The sequence below is a fragment of the Oreochromis aureus genome, linkage group 5, assembly GCF_013358895.1.
Source record: "Oreochromis aureus strain Israel breed Guangdong linkage group 5, ZZ_aureus, whole genome shotgun sequence".
Classification (NCBI taxonomy): domain Eukaryota; kingdom Metazoa; phylum Chordata; class Actinopteri; order Cichliformes; family Cichlidae; genus Oreochromis; species Oreochromis aureus.
In genome coordinates, this window is record NC_052946.1 from 19,129,170 (window position 1) to 19,146,590 (window position 17,421).

The 17,421-nt window shown below is 39.1% G+C and overlaps 1 protein-coding gene across 2 annotated transcripts in view; it reads left to right on the top strand.

Moving 5' to 3' along the window:
- Positions 1-16,793, top strand: part of grm2a (glutamate receptor, metabotropic 2a) — a 32,613-nt gene extending 15,820 nt beyond the window's left edge. For both annotated transcript variants that reach the window (XM_039611913.1, XM_031757219.2), the window contains 4 exons: positions 9,112-9,949; positions 11,490-12,553; positions 15,859-16,036; positions 16,464-16,793. In XM_039611913.1, the coding sequence (XP_039467847.1) occupies positions 9,112-9,949; positions 11,490-12,553; positions 15,859-16,036; positions 16,464-16,537 (2,154 nt within the window). In that variant the 3' untranslated portion in view covers positions 16,538-16,793. The remainder of the gene's footprint in view (positions 1-9,111; positions 9,950-11,489; positions 12,554-15,858; positions 16,037-16,463) is intronic.
- Positions 16,794-17,421: the final 628 nt, after the last annotated feature.

Consider the following 17,421-nt stretch of genomic DNA (forward strand, 5'->3'; position numbering starts at 1 on the left):
GCAGCATAAAGGAGACTCGTATTATCCAGCAGCATTAGAGGGCAGGACCTGATCAAAAACAACCTTGCTCTAAGTATGTGACAGCTCATATTTCTATTCCGTTAAAGCTGTTGCCAAGCAACTAAATGATAAGAAATAAACTGATAATGATCCACTGCTAATGATAACACCGTGCGTGTGCTGTGCGTGCATGCATGTCCACTCCCCGTGTGCGTGTTTGCCTGAGTGTTCCACAGTGCTGCAGTGGGCCGTGTGTGTGTGTGATACTGAGTGGAGCTAAGGACTGCTGCTTTGGGAATACAGTGTTATTGCTGTAGAAGCACACAGAAACAGTCTTCTGGGAAGAGCAGATGGGCTTTTCATGTAAAAAAAAGAAAAAGAAATCATGACATCTCTACAAAGGAGGCCTGATATTTTCTGGACGAGGACACTGTTTCAGTTTCTCATTTCTGTATTCTTGTATATCTCTCGCTTTTAAATTTTTTCTTTTGAGTACATCTCACCCAATCACTAGTATGTTAAATTCTTTCAGTTCATTACTGCCATATATACATTGGAGGATGCTTATAATGAACGTGGCCAAAATTTTATATCGAGGTCAACGGATGTACAAAAATCAGAATGCTATTAACACTTTCTTATAAACATTTTTTTAAAACTATGAGCTCTGTATGGCAATGAGCTCACTAATATCCTTAATATAGTTATATATATAGTTATAGTCCCACCCACCTGCTGTTGAAACCTTTTGTTTATGTGGGTCAACCAATCAGAGAAAATTTGATTCAGTGGAGGGGGAGATGATATAAAACGCTTTGTTTCGTCATTGGGGAAATAATAATAATAAATGCAGTGCAACATATATTCCATATCTCCAAAAGATCAAAGCATATTTTTACATTTGAAATTTGTACATATATATTTTTACTTTTCTATCATGCAGTCTGAAATATTTTCATTGTTCACCTACCACCTAGCAGTATATGACAGCTGAGAAGAAACTGCTACCAGATCAGGCATGCCCTCACTGCTCGGTAGGAAACCACTTTCACAGTAATCTGCTCAGAACCAGACCCTGAGCTGTAAATCCACACTAGGCCAGTTCTTAATTTTCTTAATTAAATAAGGTGCTGTCTGAGGCAGCATGATCCCTTATAGCTGAATGTAAGAGACTGGAAGCCATACACTACAGCTAAAACCAAAGGCAGTTATGTATAGTTTAATATTCTGATCCATTCAAGTAAATTAATTTAATGAGTATTCAGTTTCCCCTTTGCATTAATTTTTTAAGAGTTCATATTTGTACACCAACTGCTGTCTTTTTCGTCAAAACAAAAACAATAGACAAAATGCCAATCGGTGCCTACAAAAAGTAAGTACTAGCAGCAGTGTTAGTGGTGGTCCGACACCAAACCGTAAGTTATGTAATTAAGGTTTCAGCTTTTGATCTTTTGAACCTTACTTTTGAAATGTGATTTTATCTCGATAAGTGCTATATCAATAAATTTTACGCACTTAAATTTATTCCGGTACATAATATATGCGATATCGACCACTAAATTAACCAAATTTACTAAAGATTAAGATTCCCTCTTTAATTTCCATTACAAAAGTATTAATATTGACATTAAATTAATGTACAACACCAGATATGAAGAAGCACATGCAGGTCTGTCTATATATAGCCATTTATAGAGCCGTTCTCAGGACCTTCTTGAAACCTGCAGGTGCAGGCAGAAAGAAACCCTCCGAGTGCAAATTGTTAAACAGAAAAGACTGCAGGATAAAAACTTTTCTCCTGTAGACACTGACTTAATGTGTTTCACGTCGCTCCCTCTTTTGCCACAGATTTTCCAGAGACACGATTCATTCCTCAAGTTCTTGCCCTCTCCTGTCATATTTTGTATTCCTTTGAACCTGTCGGGAGTTCATTCTCGACTGAGAATCCTTGTGCCGCAGAAGCCAGCTGGCAAAAACCTCCCAGGTTAAAGGAACGTAATGATGTTAAAAAATAATCAAGATGACAAGAGTAATAAATGGATAAGCAGAAAAAAGAAAAATGGTGATTGTTGAAGTTGTGCGCACACTACCAGTGGCCTCGACCCTAAATCGTCATTTTTTTAATACATGCCATATAAACATCTATATAATGATTTCCATTAAGCCTGTTGTGTCAGTGTCATGCCTGCCGCTGTGTGATACAAGATTTCATAAGCTACGTGTAAGTGGATTACAGCTCCATTTAACACCCCACAGAGAACTATCACTGTGATCATTGAAGAATTTCAGCAGCACGGTTAAATGTTTTTACTTTTCCAACTGTGCACAGAAAATCATGGCAACAAAACTATGCTGTGAAATGTACTGATACTACAGGTGGAATATTAGGTACCCTAGACAGATATTTATATAAATGTCATCATTATATCATACTATCATACTATATTCTAGTGACGACAGAAATCAGGCAAAGATTAGGAAAGTTTGTTACAACCGATAGTGACAACCTCCTTATAAGCAGCGTGCTAAGTTATAAAAAGAATTACAGAGTAATAGAGTTCAGATCAAAGGGGCCAAAATGCAGACACAAAGGAGGCAAGCTGTAACAACCACCTGCATCAAGCTGCAGGTGGTGTAAACCTAAGGGAACCAGAGAACAAAAGGCAGCTGGTGAATTCAGGTATGAACATTAACACAAGGAAATACACTCACCAGTCATTTTGTTAGGTAAACTCCTCATTAACACAAATATCTAACCAGCCAATCACATGGAAGCAACTCATTACATTTAGGCATATAGACATGATCGAGCTGATGTGCTGAAGTTCAAATTGAGCATCGGAATGGGGGAGAAAAGTGATTTAAGTGACTTTGAATGGTACCAGACAGGCTGGTCTACCTGTACAACCATCTCGAGGGTTTACAGAGGATGGTGTGGAAAAGAGGAAATATCCAGTGAGCAGTAGCTCTCTGGCTGAAAATGCCTCATTGATGTCAGAAGTCTGAGGAGAATGACCAGTATACTTGGAGCTGTCGTGACTCAATCATTCATTACTACCAAGGTGTGCAGAAGAAAGCTGAATGCACAACACGCTGAATCTTGAAGCAGATGGACTGAGGCTACAGTTCATTCGGGATCATCAAAACTGGACAATAGAAGACTGAGAAAATGTTGTCAGGTCCTAATGAGTCTCGGTTTCTGTTTCTTTGACACAAACAACATGAAAGCATGGCTCCATCCTGCCTTGTATCAATGGTTCAGGTGGGTGGTAGGTATAATGGTGTGGGAGATATTTTCTTGGCACACTTTGAGCCCCTTAGTACCAACTGAACATTGTGCAAACACCATGACCTGGCTGAATATTGTCGCTAACCATGTCCATCTTTTTATAACCACAGTGTACCCATCTTCTTATGGGAGCTTGCAGCAGGATAATGCGCCACGTCACAAAGGTCAAATCATCTCAAACTGCTTTCTTGAACATGACAATGAGTTCCCTGCATTCAAATGGCATCCACAGTCACCAGATCTCAATCCAAGAGAGCATCTTTGGGGGATTAGCATCATGGATTTGCAGCCGACAAATCTACAGCAACTGTGTAATCCTATCAAGTCAATATAGACAAAAATCTCTGAGGAATGTTTCCAGCACCTTGTTAAATGTATGCCATGAAAAATTAAGTCAAAAGAGGGTCCAACCCAGTACCAGCAAGGTATACTTAATGAATTTTCCAGTAAGTATTCTCAAATGACCAATTTGGTCTTTCTAGCATCAATAGCACATGTCTGTTTCTTGACATGTGAAGGCACCAACACTCATTCAGTAGCTTTGTCTAGAACAGCTCAGAGATGGTTAATACCCTCAGCTTAACAATCACAGGACTCACAGGCCTTAAATGCAATCCCTCGATGACAGTCTGTTTCTTGCCTACAGGAGCCCTCTTAGACTTTCTAGCTGCTTTTCTGTTAATGCTAAAGTCAGGATGTGAATACAAACTTTAAACTGAAGAAAAACGTCTTTCACAGCAATTTCTACTTCTAATTTTCTATTTTTCAAGTTCATTTTATATTTCACCAATGAATCCATCCTTGAGCATATAACACATGGTTTAAACCATCGGTACAACCAAAAGAAATTTTAGCCTTTGTTCCTTATATAACAGCGAACACTATGAAGATGTTAAACACATCCAGTTTTTTGTTTTTTGCTTTTTTACTGGTGGGGTTGGGGGTGATGGTGGTGATGGTGGTTATCAGCTTTCTCTGTTAAACTTGGTTTTCAACTTCACGTTTTGGGCATGCTCACATATGCATTTCATGTCTCGTATGACTCATAGGGAAGTGATGCATATTCCAATCAGGGATACTATTAGATGATGATGATGATAAAATGGTGATAAAAAGTAAAATTAAAAATCTGTATAGAACATAAAAAAATTTAAGTCTAAAAAAAGACACGAATATAATGCTGCAGAAAATCATTATTCTTGGGATTTTGAACATGACGGCAGTACATTAGAGGTCTCAAACTGGAAACATTACAGCTTAATAAAAGAGACGTGGAAATCATTTCAGTTTCTAGATAACTTCGAGTAAAATTAAATTTATTGACTGGACAGGTGTTCTTGGTGTGTGCTCGGTGTTGTAGTAGCTGCAGTTCAAACAGTGTATAAAAGACTAGAATCAAGTATAAAAACAAGCAAAGATTTTCTGCATCACCAAATTAATTATGCAATAATTAATTTGGTGATGCAGCTGGGCTTCATTCTTGATGTTACAGTGTGAAAACTTGCACAAAAAATGTATTCCACCAGTAGAAAATCCATGTTGCAATTAAAACATGTAGTAAATATCAGTGAAAATGTGGCACTTCAAGCCAATTTTAAATCAAAAATTCAGGACAAAACCTTTTCCTGATCAGGTTACGTGTTTAGAATTAGTTACCATGGTGATTTAGCCAGGTTAAAGGAGAGCCATTTTCATGACACTAACACATTAATAGATGAAGTCACAGAGAGGGGGGATAGACTGAAAGTGCAAGCTTTATACCCTTAGCTAGTTCCTCTTCTCAGGTGCAGCCACTTCTCTGACAACCCACCGAGACTGCTGCTGAAAGTCAACAGGGAGAAGCAGGAAGCACAGAGGGTGAGCTGTCACACCTGTGATGTCTGGATTGAAAAAATCAAGATGGTGATAATCAAGGTGCTTAAGTCAGGAGTTGCAGTCCATGACAGAAACACATTGCACAACACAGCTAGTAATACAAAGCTTTGTAATTGACCAGATTAGATAAAGTATATAAAAAAGGCCACACTGAGCTGCTTTTGGTTTTAATTCCCAATCAAAAGAAATCAAGTGAGGATTCATACTTGCAGACAAAACAATTGCTTGTGAAGAAAAATGCTTGTAGACAAAGAAAACACATAAAGGACCAGCAGCTGTATCATTTCTCTCTTCTGTCTCTTGATTAAAAGAGTTCAGCTAAATTCAAACGCCATGCTAACATTTTCTACTTTAATACCTGCAATACTTCTAATCTTTCTAATACTTTTCAGGTCTTCATATGGAGGCCCTGAGAGGTCAAATGCAACTTAACACTAGGAAACAGAAAAATGCTGCAAATAAAATAAAACATATAGGAAGAGAAACACAATTCAAAATAGGCAATACATAATACATTATACAATACATAAACACAGTGGACGTGTTTTTGGGCATCCAATAACACAATGGAACAGCTGCAGAAGTGACGGAAATCAAAACATGTGAAAAATTGCACTGAGACCCCCTAAAAGAAGAACAGAGTTCTTACGTGTTGTGACAGAGAATAAGACGTAGGCAAACTGTCGTTTTGTTTTTTCTAAGGTTTTGCTGCATTTTTCTAATTGGAAGCATTTTCTTAAGTTGCAGGGAATTTGACCTCTCAGGGCCACTGTCCATTTTTTATTTCTTATTTTTGTAGTAAAAATATATTAATGATATCAACAAACCTTGATTTTTTGGAAACATTACTGTCCTTTTTTGTAGTCAGAGATCACCAACATGCTGATATCATTATGTAAATATTAAATTAGGAAAAAAATACAGGAGAAAATACATAGAAAGCTCAATTTAACACAAAAAATTGTGAATGTCCCCTATGAATTGTTAGGAAACGTATCCCACTGCAAATATGAAAGAATTATGGAGTACACTGATTAGCTATCATAGAGTGAACTGGTTTTGCAATGTAAAAATGATTAAACTGTGTTTACATGTCACTTGCACTCTAAGTTATGCTCTGATTTCTTCCTAAAGCAAGCAAGCACAGTACTGCCAGCTGTTTTACCACATGTTGAGAATGGCTGTCATGACGGTTTATGGAGAGAGATGATTTTATGTAGAAATGTGATTACGTATAGGCCTTTCTGCATAATCAGAGTTCCTCCAGCTGACCTCAAACTCTCACTGAATATGAACCTTTGAAACAAAAAATCAGTAAAGTGTTTCAACAACCTGGATTTTCATAGTGCTTCATTTGCTACACTACAGAAGAAGCAAAATAAAAGCTCTAAATCATCCACTAGTAAAAGTGTTTGATATTGTGTCTGTTTGAGTGGTGGTAAAAAAACAAGACCATTGGCACTTGATTGTGCATATCATTTTTTGTGTGAAACATCCTGTCATTCATTTCAATAAAATTAGCAGCCTGGAAATCACTGTGATTGGCTCATTTAACATTCATCTCACTACGATCCAACAGAATTATAAAGCTCTGATGATTTAAATCCAGGCACATCACAGCAGATCTAAGGGGATATTTCAGTGCATTGCTCTGTGTTTCTATAAAGATAAATTCTCATCTAAGAAGTGTCTGCCTATGTTATTTGAGGTGACCTGCTTATTCCTTGCTGCTCACTGTTTTCCATCCAAATCAAGTGATTTGTTACCAATAACTTGCAATTTGCATATTGGCTACTACCTATTCTAGCCTCACTTAAAGCCATGCTTTTACTTTGTCTCAGTTTCATTTTAAGCATGATTTTCATACATCAAAGCACTTAAATTAGTGCCATTATTTTCAAATAGATGTCAAAATAATACTACAGTTAAAATGGCAATAAACTGCAGTGCCACTATTATAAACTGCTTGTAACGTAAACCAGGTTGCTCTCACTACAGCCACATGCAGATAATATATAGTAATGATAAATGAAATCACACTGGATGAGCTGGAATGTGAATTTCCTTTCTGACTTTTTTAAGAATGACTCATTGGCATTCAGGATGTGGAGCCGTGAGTGTGCTGGTGTGAGAGTCGGCATTAAAGTCAGCCATAATTAGGTTGGCATTCTTTTGACTGATCAGACTGACTCCCCTTAGGCTCCCACAGAAGCGCCTGAAGCAAAAGTTAGTCAGTGGCGGCTCCTGCACACACAGCATGCAGTGTCACAACACTGACAAAGCTTATTACACAGAAAATACAAAGTTTTGAGATTCTTTGATACTTTGACGTCATCTCACTCTCATCCCTACCCTCAGTTTCACTCTACTCCTGTCTCGTCATGCTTCTTTCTTCTCTCGACAGAAACTTTTCTGAAAATGTTCTTATTCTGTTTACTTTGTGTACCACCTGTAGCCACTCAGCCATTTGTGCTCCACACGTTTATTGTTTATTTTTGTTGAATGCATTACAGATCAAAAATAATGAGGTAGGCAGGCAGTCACTGCAATTGTTAAAGACATACAAGGATCTCACCACTGATTCAACAGGAGTGTTAAGTTGTAAAGAGACTAGCAGGGGTCCATTTAAGAAATAGGAGCCTGGATGAAGGGAGACTAATTGCATCTGCAGGGGGAAAACACGTAGTGTAGTTAATTTTGTTAATATATTTAATAATAGGCAATTATAACAAATCCCACAGATGGTCCGTGTATGTTTTCTGTGTAGCTTTAACAACTTAATTGCTTCAGTCTGAAAGAAAAACACGTAGTTGTGACAAAAATATTGTGAACCCTTTGAGATTTTCTGCATAAATGTGGCTGCATATCATTGCATTCATAAACACAACCCAATTGTGTTACACACTGTGATTTATTTACTGAAGACAGTGATCTAATATTATGTATCTCTCAGAGGCAAAAGCATGGGAATCTTTGTTTCAGGTGACTGTGGATCAGACCTGCTCATTAGGAACTTTAGTTCCTCAATGCTAATCCCAGGTTTCAGTGCTGAGCAGATTCAAACTGGGATGTTGGTGGGATTTCTTACGTGAACTCTTTGCTCTGTCAGATTTGTTTTCTTTGTTTGTTTCTTTGACCATTATTTGATAGAATAACTCATGTGCTGGGGGTCGTTGCGTTGTTGCTTGACATTTTAAACTCAGTTCATATACAGGTGTTTGCCTAATGTTGGCCTCTAGTATTTAGCGGTTTAAATCACAATTCATTATTTCATCCATGATGGAGAAAGCTCACCTGGCCCAGATGCAGGAAAATAAGCCCAAACCTTGATACTACCACTACCTTGCCTAACCCTAACCCTAACCAGAAACTTCTATTTTGATCTCTTTCTTTCATAAATCATTTGTCAAACAGCTTTCTGGCTCGATCACTTGACCTTTAGCAGCCTTGGATTGAAGACTATTGTTTTTGTTATAGCCAGTGAAAGAGGGTTGTCGTTGCACAGGAGGTGCCCTGGGTTTGTGATGACCCCCCGGGCTATTATAAGCTTCATTTGTATCTCTTATTTGTACACAGTCTGTCTAAAAGTAAATTGGTGCAGTCTAAACCTTTTAGGCTCTATAACTTTTTCCATCCTGATACATGTGTTGTGAAAATCTAGCTGCCATAAATCCCTGTTCGTTAAATAGAAGTGGATTCTGATTTCACCTTTACATGAACTGCTGATCCCAGAGCTTTCCTACTTTTCACACTCACCTATTCCTCAATAGTACACAAATACATAAATAGTATTTGCTTAATTTGTTTAACCATGGTCTCCTTATCTACTTTTATTGCGTGAACATCTTTTCTGGTTATATTTATGTAGAAATATAGAAAAGTGGAACTGCATGTTCATATTATCAATACTTCGTAAAGGCTTATTTGTTGTCTTTCCCTTCCTCCAGGTTGCCAACCTGCTGCGACTTTTCCAGATCCCTCAGATCAGCTATGCTTCAACCAGTGCCAAGCTAAGCGACAAGTCCCGCTATGACTACTTTGCCCGCACCGTGCCCCCCGATTTCTACCAGGCTAAGGCCATGGCAGAGATCCTACGTTACTTTAACTGGACATATGTATCGACAGTGGCATCAGAAGGTGACTACGGTGAGACTGGCATTGATGCCTTCCAACAGGAAGCACGTGCCCGCCAAATCTGCATTGCCACCTCGGCCAAGGTGAGCCGCTCCATGAGCCGGTGGAGTTATGAAAACGTGATCCGCTCCCTGCAGCAGAAGTCCACCGCCAAGGTGGTCATTCTGTTTACCCGCAGCGAAGATGCCCGTGAGCTGCTGGTAGCAGCCAACCGCATGAATGTGACCTTTACCTGGGTGGCAAGTGATGGCTGGGGAGCCCAGGAGAGCGTGGTGAGGGGAAGTGAAGCTGTGGCAGATGGGGCGTTCACCATTGAACTTTCCTCCTATCAAATTCCCAAGTTTAATGATTACTTCACCTCCTTACATCCATACAACAATACCAGGAATCCCTGGTTCAGAGAGTTTTGGGAAAACCAGTTCCAGTGCAGCCTCCATGATCTAGGCTGTGGGAAACATTCGCTCCGGGAGGTTCCATTTCAACCGGAATCCAAGATCATGTTTGTAGTGAATGCTGTCTATGCAATGGCTACTGCCTTACATAGCATGAGGCAAGCCTTGTGCCCAAACTCCACCAAGGTGTGCGACGCTCTTAAACCTGGCAATGGACGAAAATTTTACAGAGACTATATTCTCAAGGTCAAAATTGATGGTGAGTGAAAATCTTAATGAACTAACATTACTTGAGCAAAGCTTTAAAGTAATATGTTTGTCATTATTTGAACATCTGTATATAAAACTAAATATAACTCCAGGTACCAATGCATGTACTAAATGGTGCCAGACTGAGTTAAATCAATTTAGATTTCCATAAAATGTTGAATTTAAGACTAAGTCTGCATGTTTATTCACTGCACCCAGAGAACATTTCTATAATGATTCAATTAGCAGAGATGAAACAATTTCCTCACCCTCATGCTCGGAGGCTGCTTTTGTCATGCATGCAAGTGTGAAAAGAGCAATAGATTATTCAGTTTAAAACAAAACAGACACAACTTAAAAAATATCACTTGTTTCCTGCTTGTCTACACAAAGCTGCAGCACAAAACAAGTGTCAACAACTGTAACAGCATCAGTTCACACACATCGTAAGTGATTGGCTTTCCAATATAAATGCTCCTACTTGTGCAAATTAGCTTTGATTTATGGAAATACTGACATTTTCATTGATATGAGATAAATGCGGACCGCCGTGTTTGTATCCAGCTGTGCTGCATTTCACGATTTCTAAATTAAAAAAAAACATAAATAAATAAATAATAAAATACCCAAAGGATTTTTACTATCCAGAGAATTAAAATTGGATGAAAGGCCTTAAATTAGTCTATCCCATGAGACACTGCAACACTCTAAGGAGAAAACACACAAAAACAGGTGGACCACTAAATTCTGTACATATTTTAAAATCATTACGTGTGATAGAAACGTAGGCTGTAAATGAAAATACTGAATGAGGAACTCTACAGTGTATGTAAAAGAATGGCTGTTTAACTGAAGCAGCTACTTGATTGCAATTTTATTAACTGTAATTTTAAGAAATAAGAAGTTGAGTAATATATTAGTATTATAACTTTTAATAGTAAGATTAAATGAGTAATGGTGGTAATGGTAAAAATTGACCTCATACTCGAGTAAACAACAAAGGCATCATTTACAGCCTTTTAACATTTTATTTAAATAAATGAGAAAATATCAGGTAGATTAACCAGTACTGAAAATTATCACTAACAGCTTGCCCAAGCACTAATTTTCATATGCAGGTAACCTTTCAGTTTTTTAGATGATAGCTCATTTCTGCTTTGATTTCCATGAATTTACATTTTGCCATATAAGGTCCTGTGTGTTCTGAATCTCCATCCTATTGTTCAATCCAGGAACAGACTCAGACTGTGACTTCCATCATGTAAATTGCCAGTTTGCACCTGTGTCCTTTCACAGTCATGGAGTCTATATTGAGGGGCAAATATTAAAAGATACGACTCTCCTTTCAGAACAAACAGAATGAGTTGCATAACATATGAGTCCACAGTCCACAGTGTTGTTGCTCCAAAACAATTGAATAGTTAAACTGTTACAAAGGTGACCAATTTAGATATTTATACCTTACATTTTATACCGTAGTCCCAAACTCTTTATGATGAGTCTCTTACATCTGTTACTATTGCATAATATTTTTTCCCTATTCCTTTCAGCCCCCTTTCGTCCTCCAGACAGAGACAATATAGTCCGCTTTGATACTTTTGGAGACAGCCTTGGTCGTTACAACATTTTTCACTACCACAAAGACGGGGAACGCTATGTCTACCGTAAAGTCGGCTACTGGGCTCAAAGCCTGAGCCTGAACCACAGCCTGATTCCCTGGCCTGGTGATGTTGCGCCCACCTCCCAGTGTAGTGACCCCTGCAGGAAGAATGAAGTGAAGAGTATGCAGCCGGGAGATGTGTGCTGCTGGATCTGTATCCCCTGTCAGCCCTACCAGTACTTGCACGATGAGTTTACCTGTGCTGACTGCAGCTTTGGACAGTGGCCCCTGGCCAACCTGACAGGCTGTTATGATCTGCCTGAGGAGTACATCCGCTGGGAAGATGCTTGGGCCATTGGCCCTGTCACCATTGCATGTCTAGGGATCATGTGTACACTCTTTGTTATTGGCCTCTTCCTTAAACACAATGAGACACCAGTAGTGAAGGCTAGTGGACGTGAGCTCTCCTACATTCTTCTGCTTGGAGTGCTGATGTGCTATTGCATGACATTCATCTACATCGCCAAACCTTCCACAGCTGTGTGCACGCTACGCCGGCTAGGCTTAGGCACCTCTTTTGCCGTTTGCTACTCAGCCCTCTTAACCAAGACCAATCGCATTGCTCGGATCTTCAGTGGAGTGAAGGATGGAGCCCAGAGGCCTCGTTTTATCAGCCCAGCTTCCCAGGTTGCCATCTGTGGTGCTCTGATCTCTTGCCAGCTGGTAGTGGTGGTGGTCTGGCTGCTGGTGGAGACCCCAGGGGTGAGGAAGGAAGTGAACCCAGAGAGGAGAGATGTGGTCACCCTGAAGTGTAACAGCAAGGACTCCAGCATGCTCATGTCTCTCACTTATAACTGCATCCTCATTATCCTCTGCACAGTCTACGCCTTCAAAACCCGCAAATGCCCCGAGAACTTCAATGAGGCCAAGTTCATCGGCTTTACCATGTACACCACCTGCATCATCTGGCTGGCTTTCCAGCCCATTTTCTATGTTACTGCCAGTGACTACAGGGTGAGTTAACTGAGCTTATACCTGCTCCTCGAGCAGGCACACACAGCCCTTTTAATGCAAGTTGGGGAATGCACAGGCTTCTTACTATCACGGACTGTTAATTAATGCTTCTCTAAATCACACACATGGGATGATAATCATTTGCAATAAATTATTTATTCAGATGGCTTTAGATTTCTATAGTCTGACCAGAATACATCCTTGTAGATAATGATAATTTGTCTGGGCTTGAATTTGAATTTTATATGCAATGCCAGTTAATATGGATTCAGTTTTCAGCAATATCTGCATCGCCTGTGGCTCCCAACAATATGTATTCTTTATTACAGTTGCTTTAATTTTTTATGATTATCAGCACACTTTCACTATCTTATTTTACCTCTAATGTTTAAATAATAACGTGGGGAGTGAGAGCAACCCATTAATGAGACTGTGCACCTCATGTAAAACTTTAACAGAACTTCAAAGATAGATCCTCTCTGGTGAAAATGTGCTGTGCGCTATGGTTTTGGTTACATTGTTTTCACTCTCATTTTATACAGTACTTATGATTAAATGAAATAACTGGCAGGCAGACAGCCAGCCAGACATCTGCTGAATAGGATCATACACTGAACTGATAGAATTTCAGAGAAAAGGTGGCCTGAGCTGTGTGGGTTCATCCCACTGGGATCTGAACAACGTGCAATGAGACAGAGGCAGAAGGGAGAAAGACAGCGGAACCTCCTGACACAGCTGCCTCTACAGAAACATGGCGAAGACAGGCTAGACCATGAGGGCTGCTAGGGAACTGAAAGTCCCTGTGTGTCCCTGTGCGTAGCTGTGTGGAATGGAGTGTGAAAGACTGGGCTGCTGAGTCCCAGCTGTGCTTTCTGTCTTGGGACTGTAGTGAGGCTCAGAGGAACCCTTCCTCCAGGCCCCGTAGGCAACGCAATTCGCAGCCTGAACAGGCTCATCAGATAGACGCAAATCTCCCCTTTGACCGATGAATAATTACTGAAGCAACTGAGTTGGCACAGTGTCTCTAGTTTTTCACAGGCAGGGACACATTACCAGCGTTGTCCTTGCTTTACACTTCTTCTCAAATTGTTGTCACAGCCTGATGCAAACCTCCAGCTGAATAACAAATACAGATCTGTAGTAGGCAGTCATGAAATGTTAAACTAAGCTAAATACAATCTACTGAGCCATGAATAACATATTTGATTATCAAATGAAATATTTAAGATGCTCTCCACACCGCTGGGGGAAGAGGGCTCCTCTCTTATGCCAGTGCTGGTCATCTCAGCAGCAAATGCAAGCTAATTAAATAGCTACTACTGTTAAAACTCAAAGTGCTTCTACAAAATCACCGAAGGCTACAGAAAATACTTAAAGTAACTACTGCTTGTGAAGTCTATCAAGAATTGTGTTGAGACAGACCTTTCCTAAATTGTGTTTGATTTCCTTCAGCTCCAAACTCCATCCATCCTTCTGCTTATCCCTTTCAGCCTATCCCAGCTGTCTTAGGGCGAGAGGCAGGGTACATTTGCCATCTGCTAAAATTAGTGTAACACCACTAAATATATAGTAACCATACAGATATATAGATAGACACAATCAAACTAAGCAAGAGCTGAATCACAAATTCCTTGAATACCAAATGCATAGCAAGTAACTGTTCACTGTTCAAATATCAAATTAAACTGATCTTTAAATTACTTGTGACTTTAGCAAATTCGGCATCCATGCCAGACTTGGAAGACTCCGGTAAAGCTTTTCAATAAACGCACCGTACAAACTGCAATAAAAAGGAGGAATTTCATCTCTCATCTCAGAGGGTCTCTGTAGGAATTAAGTTAGCTGAACACAGACACAATGCTGTATTTGTGCAACAAAAACAGCCCCATCAAAGGTCAACACAGCGAAAAACAAGGTTGAAGAGAGACTGTAGCAGCCATGCTCCATATCCTGCCCACCACACTCCAGAATATAACACATCTGGGGAAATATAAGGGGAAAAGCAGATTCCTTGTCCTCTTCTTCCTTGTGCTCTTTCACTGCAACAACTTGTGAATTATTAAAACCACTTAACAGGTTATTTCTATGCAGTATTGTCCATGGTGTTATTCAAGACCAAAAGTATTTAGCCTTTGTCCATGTTGGGATTGGTGAGATTATTATTTTTAAACAGCTGCCATGCATCCGTACGTTACACTTACTCCATGTTTTTCAAAACTGCAGTTCAGATATATAGTGAAAAAATGGGAATCTGAGGCTTTGTGAATTTACATTACAACACAGCACCTGAGCCTGTCAGTGTGCACTGTATTTCAAAGATGGTGTGAGGAGAATCTTAATGTTGAATTCACTGCAGATGGCAACTTAAAAAACTCGATGCAACTAAAGGTCAGTTTAGTGATATAGCTGTTTCACACTACATGGTACATGACCACACATAGTGATTAACCACTATGTTTCAAAAGTGTGAAATACAGTATACATATCAATAATTTCCTGTAGATATTTTTCTTGATTAGTCATAAAATCTATATTCAAGTCATGAATTGACAGAGAGAGTAAGAAACCGACGCAATAATTAAACAATATTCCTTAAAAATAAACCAGGTAAACTGACGCTGTGCCAGTTACATCTCTGTCTCAACTCGCGGAGCTTTTTCCGCGGAGCTGTCAGTGCACAGCATCTCACTTGGTACCCACAATATTTTAATATCGACATTAGCATTCAGGTTGATGACAGACACCTGCTGCGTCTTGCGAAAAAGAAATGCACCTGCCATGTTGCTGTGTTATATCTTCTCACTGAGAAAAACTAAAAAGAAGACTGTGAAAGCGTTGGAAAGCAAGAAGCAGACTGAAGATGCATATCAGGATGTGGGCAGGGTGAGCGAGGGTTACGCAGTTGATTGACAGGGAAATAAACAGATCGCTTAACACCTCTAGTTAGAAATCTCAGCTGACAAACAATCCCCTTCCTCCTCTGTAGCACCTGGCTTTGATTCTGAATTATGAAAGACGTACTTATCATTTCTTTTCTGACTTCAGGGGTTTTTTTCTGCTCAGAATGAATACTCTTGAGCTGCAAAAATGGTCCTCCATATACAGAGTTAGCAACTTTCGGGCGTTTTCAACCACAGGTGTGAAAATAAGAGTAGCACTTCTGAGGTATATGGGAATTCCCTCAATAACTGGCAATCTAGAAATGTGACTTCACTTTTCACTTAATGTACATATTTTTGTACCTCTGAAACACAACAGTTTGGGGTTTTAGGAGTAAAATTATTACCTTTTGTTTCCTCCTCCAGGTACAGACCACTACCATGTGTATCTCGGTCAGTCTCAGTGGGTCGGTGGTACTGGGTTGCCTCTTTGCTCCCAAGATCCACATCATCCTGTTCCAGCCACAGAAGAATGTCAGTACACTCAGGGTGAACACCACCCGCTTCAGTGTAAACACCGGCCCCGGCTCCAGTTTTTCTCAAGGTACCACCCAAGATACAGCAAAACTCGTGAAACTGAAACAAATATTAAATAATAATAATACAATTGATATTATTATGAAAATATTGCTACATGCTTTATCACTGTGTCACACTTGTCTGTCATACTTGTGACACTGGGAGTTATACATAGTTAACTTTTTTTTTTAAAGTCATACATAATAAAAAAATAATAATTTTATGATAATTAAGTGAAAATACAGTGCTTCAATATACATATCATAAGTAGAAAAAACCAAGCTGCATTGCATTCCACATCATCCATGAGTTAATTATCATGCTTCGAAGGGGCATCTGGGACCCAGGTGCCCCTTTGGGTTGTTACATAGTACAGTAATTTTGGCATATATCACAAACTGTAACTACACTGCTGACATTACACAAAATATCCTATTTTTTATGTTTTGCAGCATCGGCCTCCAATGTTGTTCCAACAGTGTGTAATGGACGGGAGGTGGTGGACTCCACAACATCCTCTTTGTGAAGATCAGCTGAGTTATATTTTATTTTATTTTTTTGCCAAGCATTGTAAACAAAGTTATATAATCACTAGTCCTGAGTCAGGTGTCTCAGATATCGAAGAGGTCACACAGATGATCATCCTGACTTTGTTGTCCTCAAAGTGCTGTGAGTACAATGTCCCGATTATTTTCTTTTGTTCTTTTACTCGTAGCATATTTTAAATGAGATGCCAATAAAGTCGCATATAGCCCTTGTTTTTGAGGATTTTACTTGCAACAATGGAGTAAATTATAGTAAATCTGTTAAATGTAATATATACAAGACGTTTTTAATGTAGATTCTGGTGAACCAGTTTGTGCTTTCTTGTAATTTATGTAAATAAAATGTGTTTTTTATTAAAACTGAAATGATTCAAAGTCTGTTTCTTTGCACGTCATATTGAGATTCATACTGTAGAGGGTAACATATGCAAAAATACATTGCCAATAATCTAAAAATGTGAAATAAACCTTCAATTTTTAGTAGCCAAATCAGTAAAATATGCTGTAAATATGCTGTCATGTTATGTTACAAAATGAAATTTTCACCCTTGGCAAGTGCAGGAATCATCTAAATGCAAAACAGAGTACACATATGCAGTGTTTTTGCACTGTGCCTCTCATTTCCCCTAACTCCAGTAATTTATTCACAGGACTATGCAAAGCACTGATGTGACCAGAAGAAGATTTTTGGACTCAGTGTCTTATTTATCTTCACACTTGGACAAAAGAAGCAACCCAGCAATGAATACAAAAGTCAACTTTCACAACTCTTTAAAATAATAGTGTGCAAATCAAACCTCCATCAGCTGGGATCTGAAATCTATGCTACCCAAATTTTAACAGCTTAAATCCACACCATCTGCCT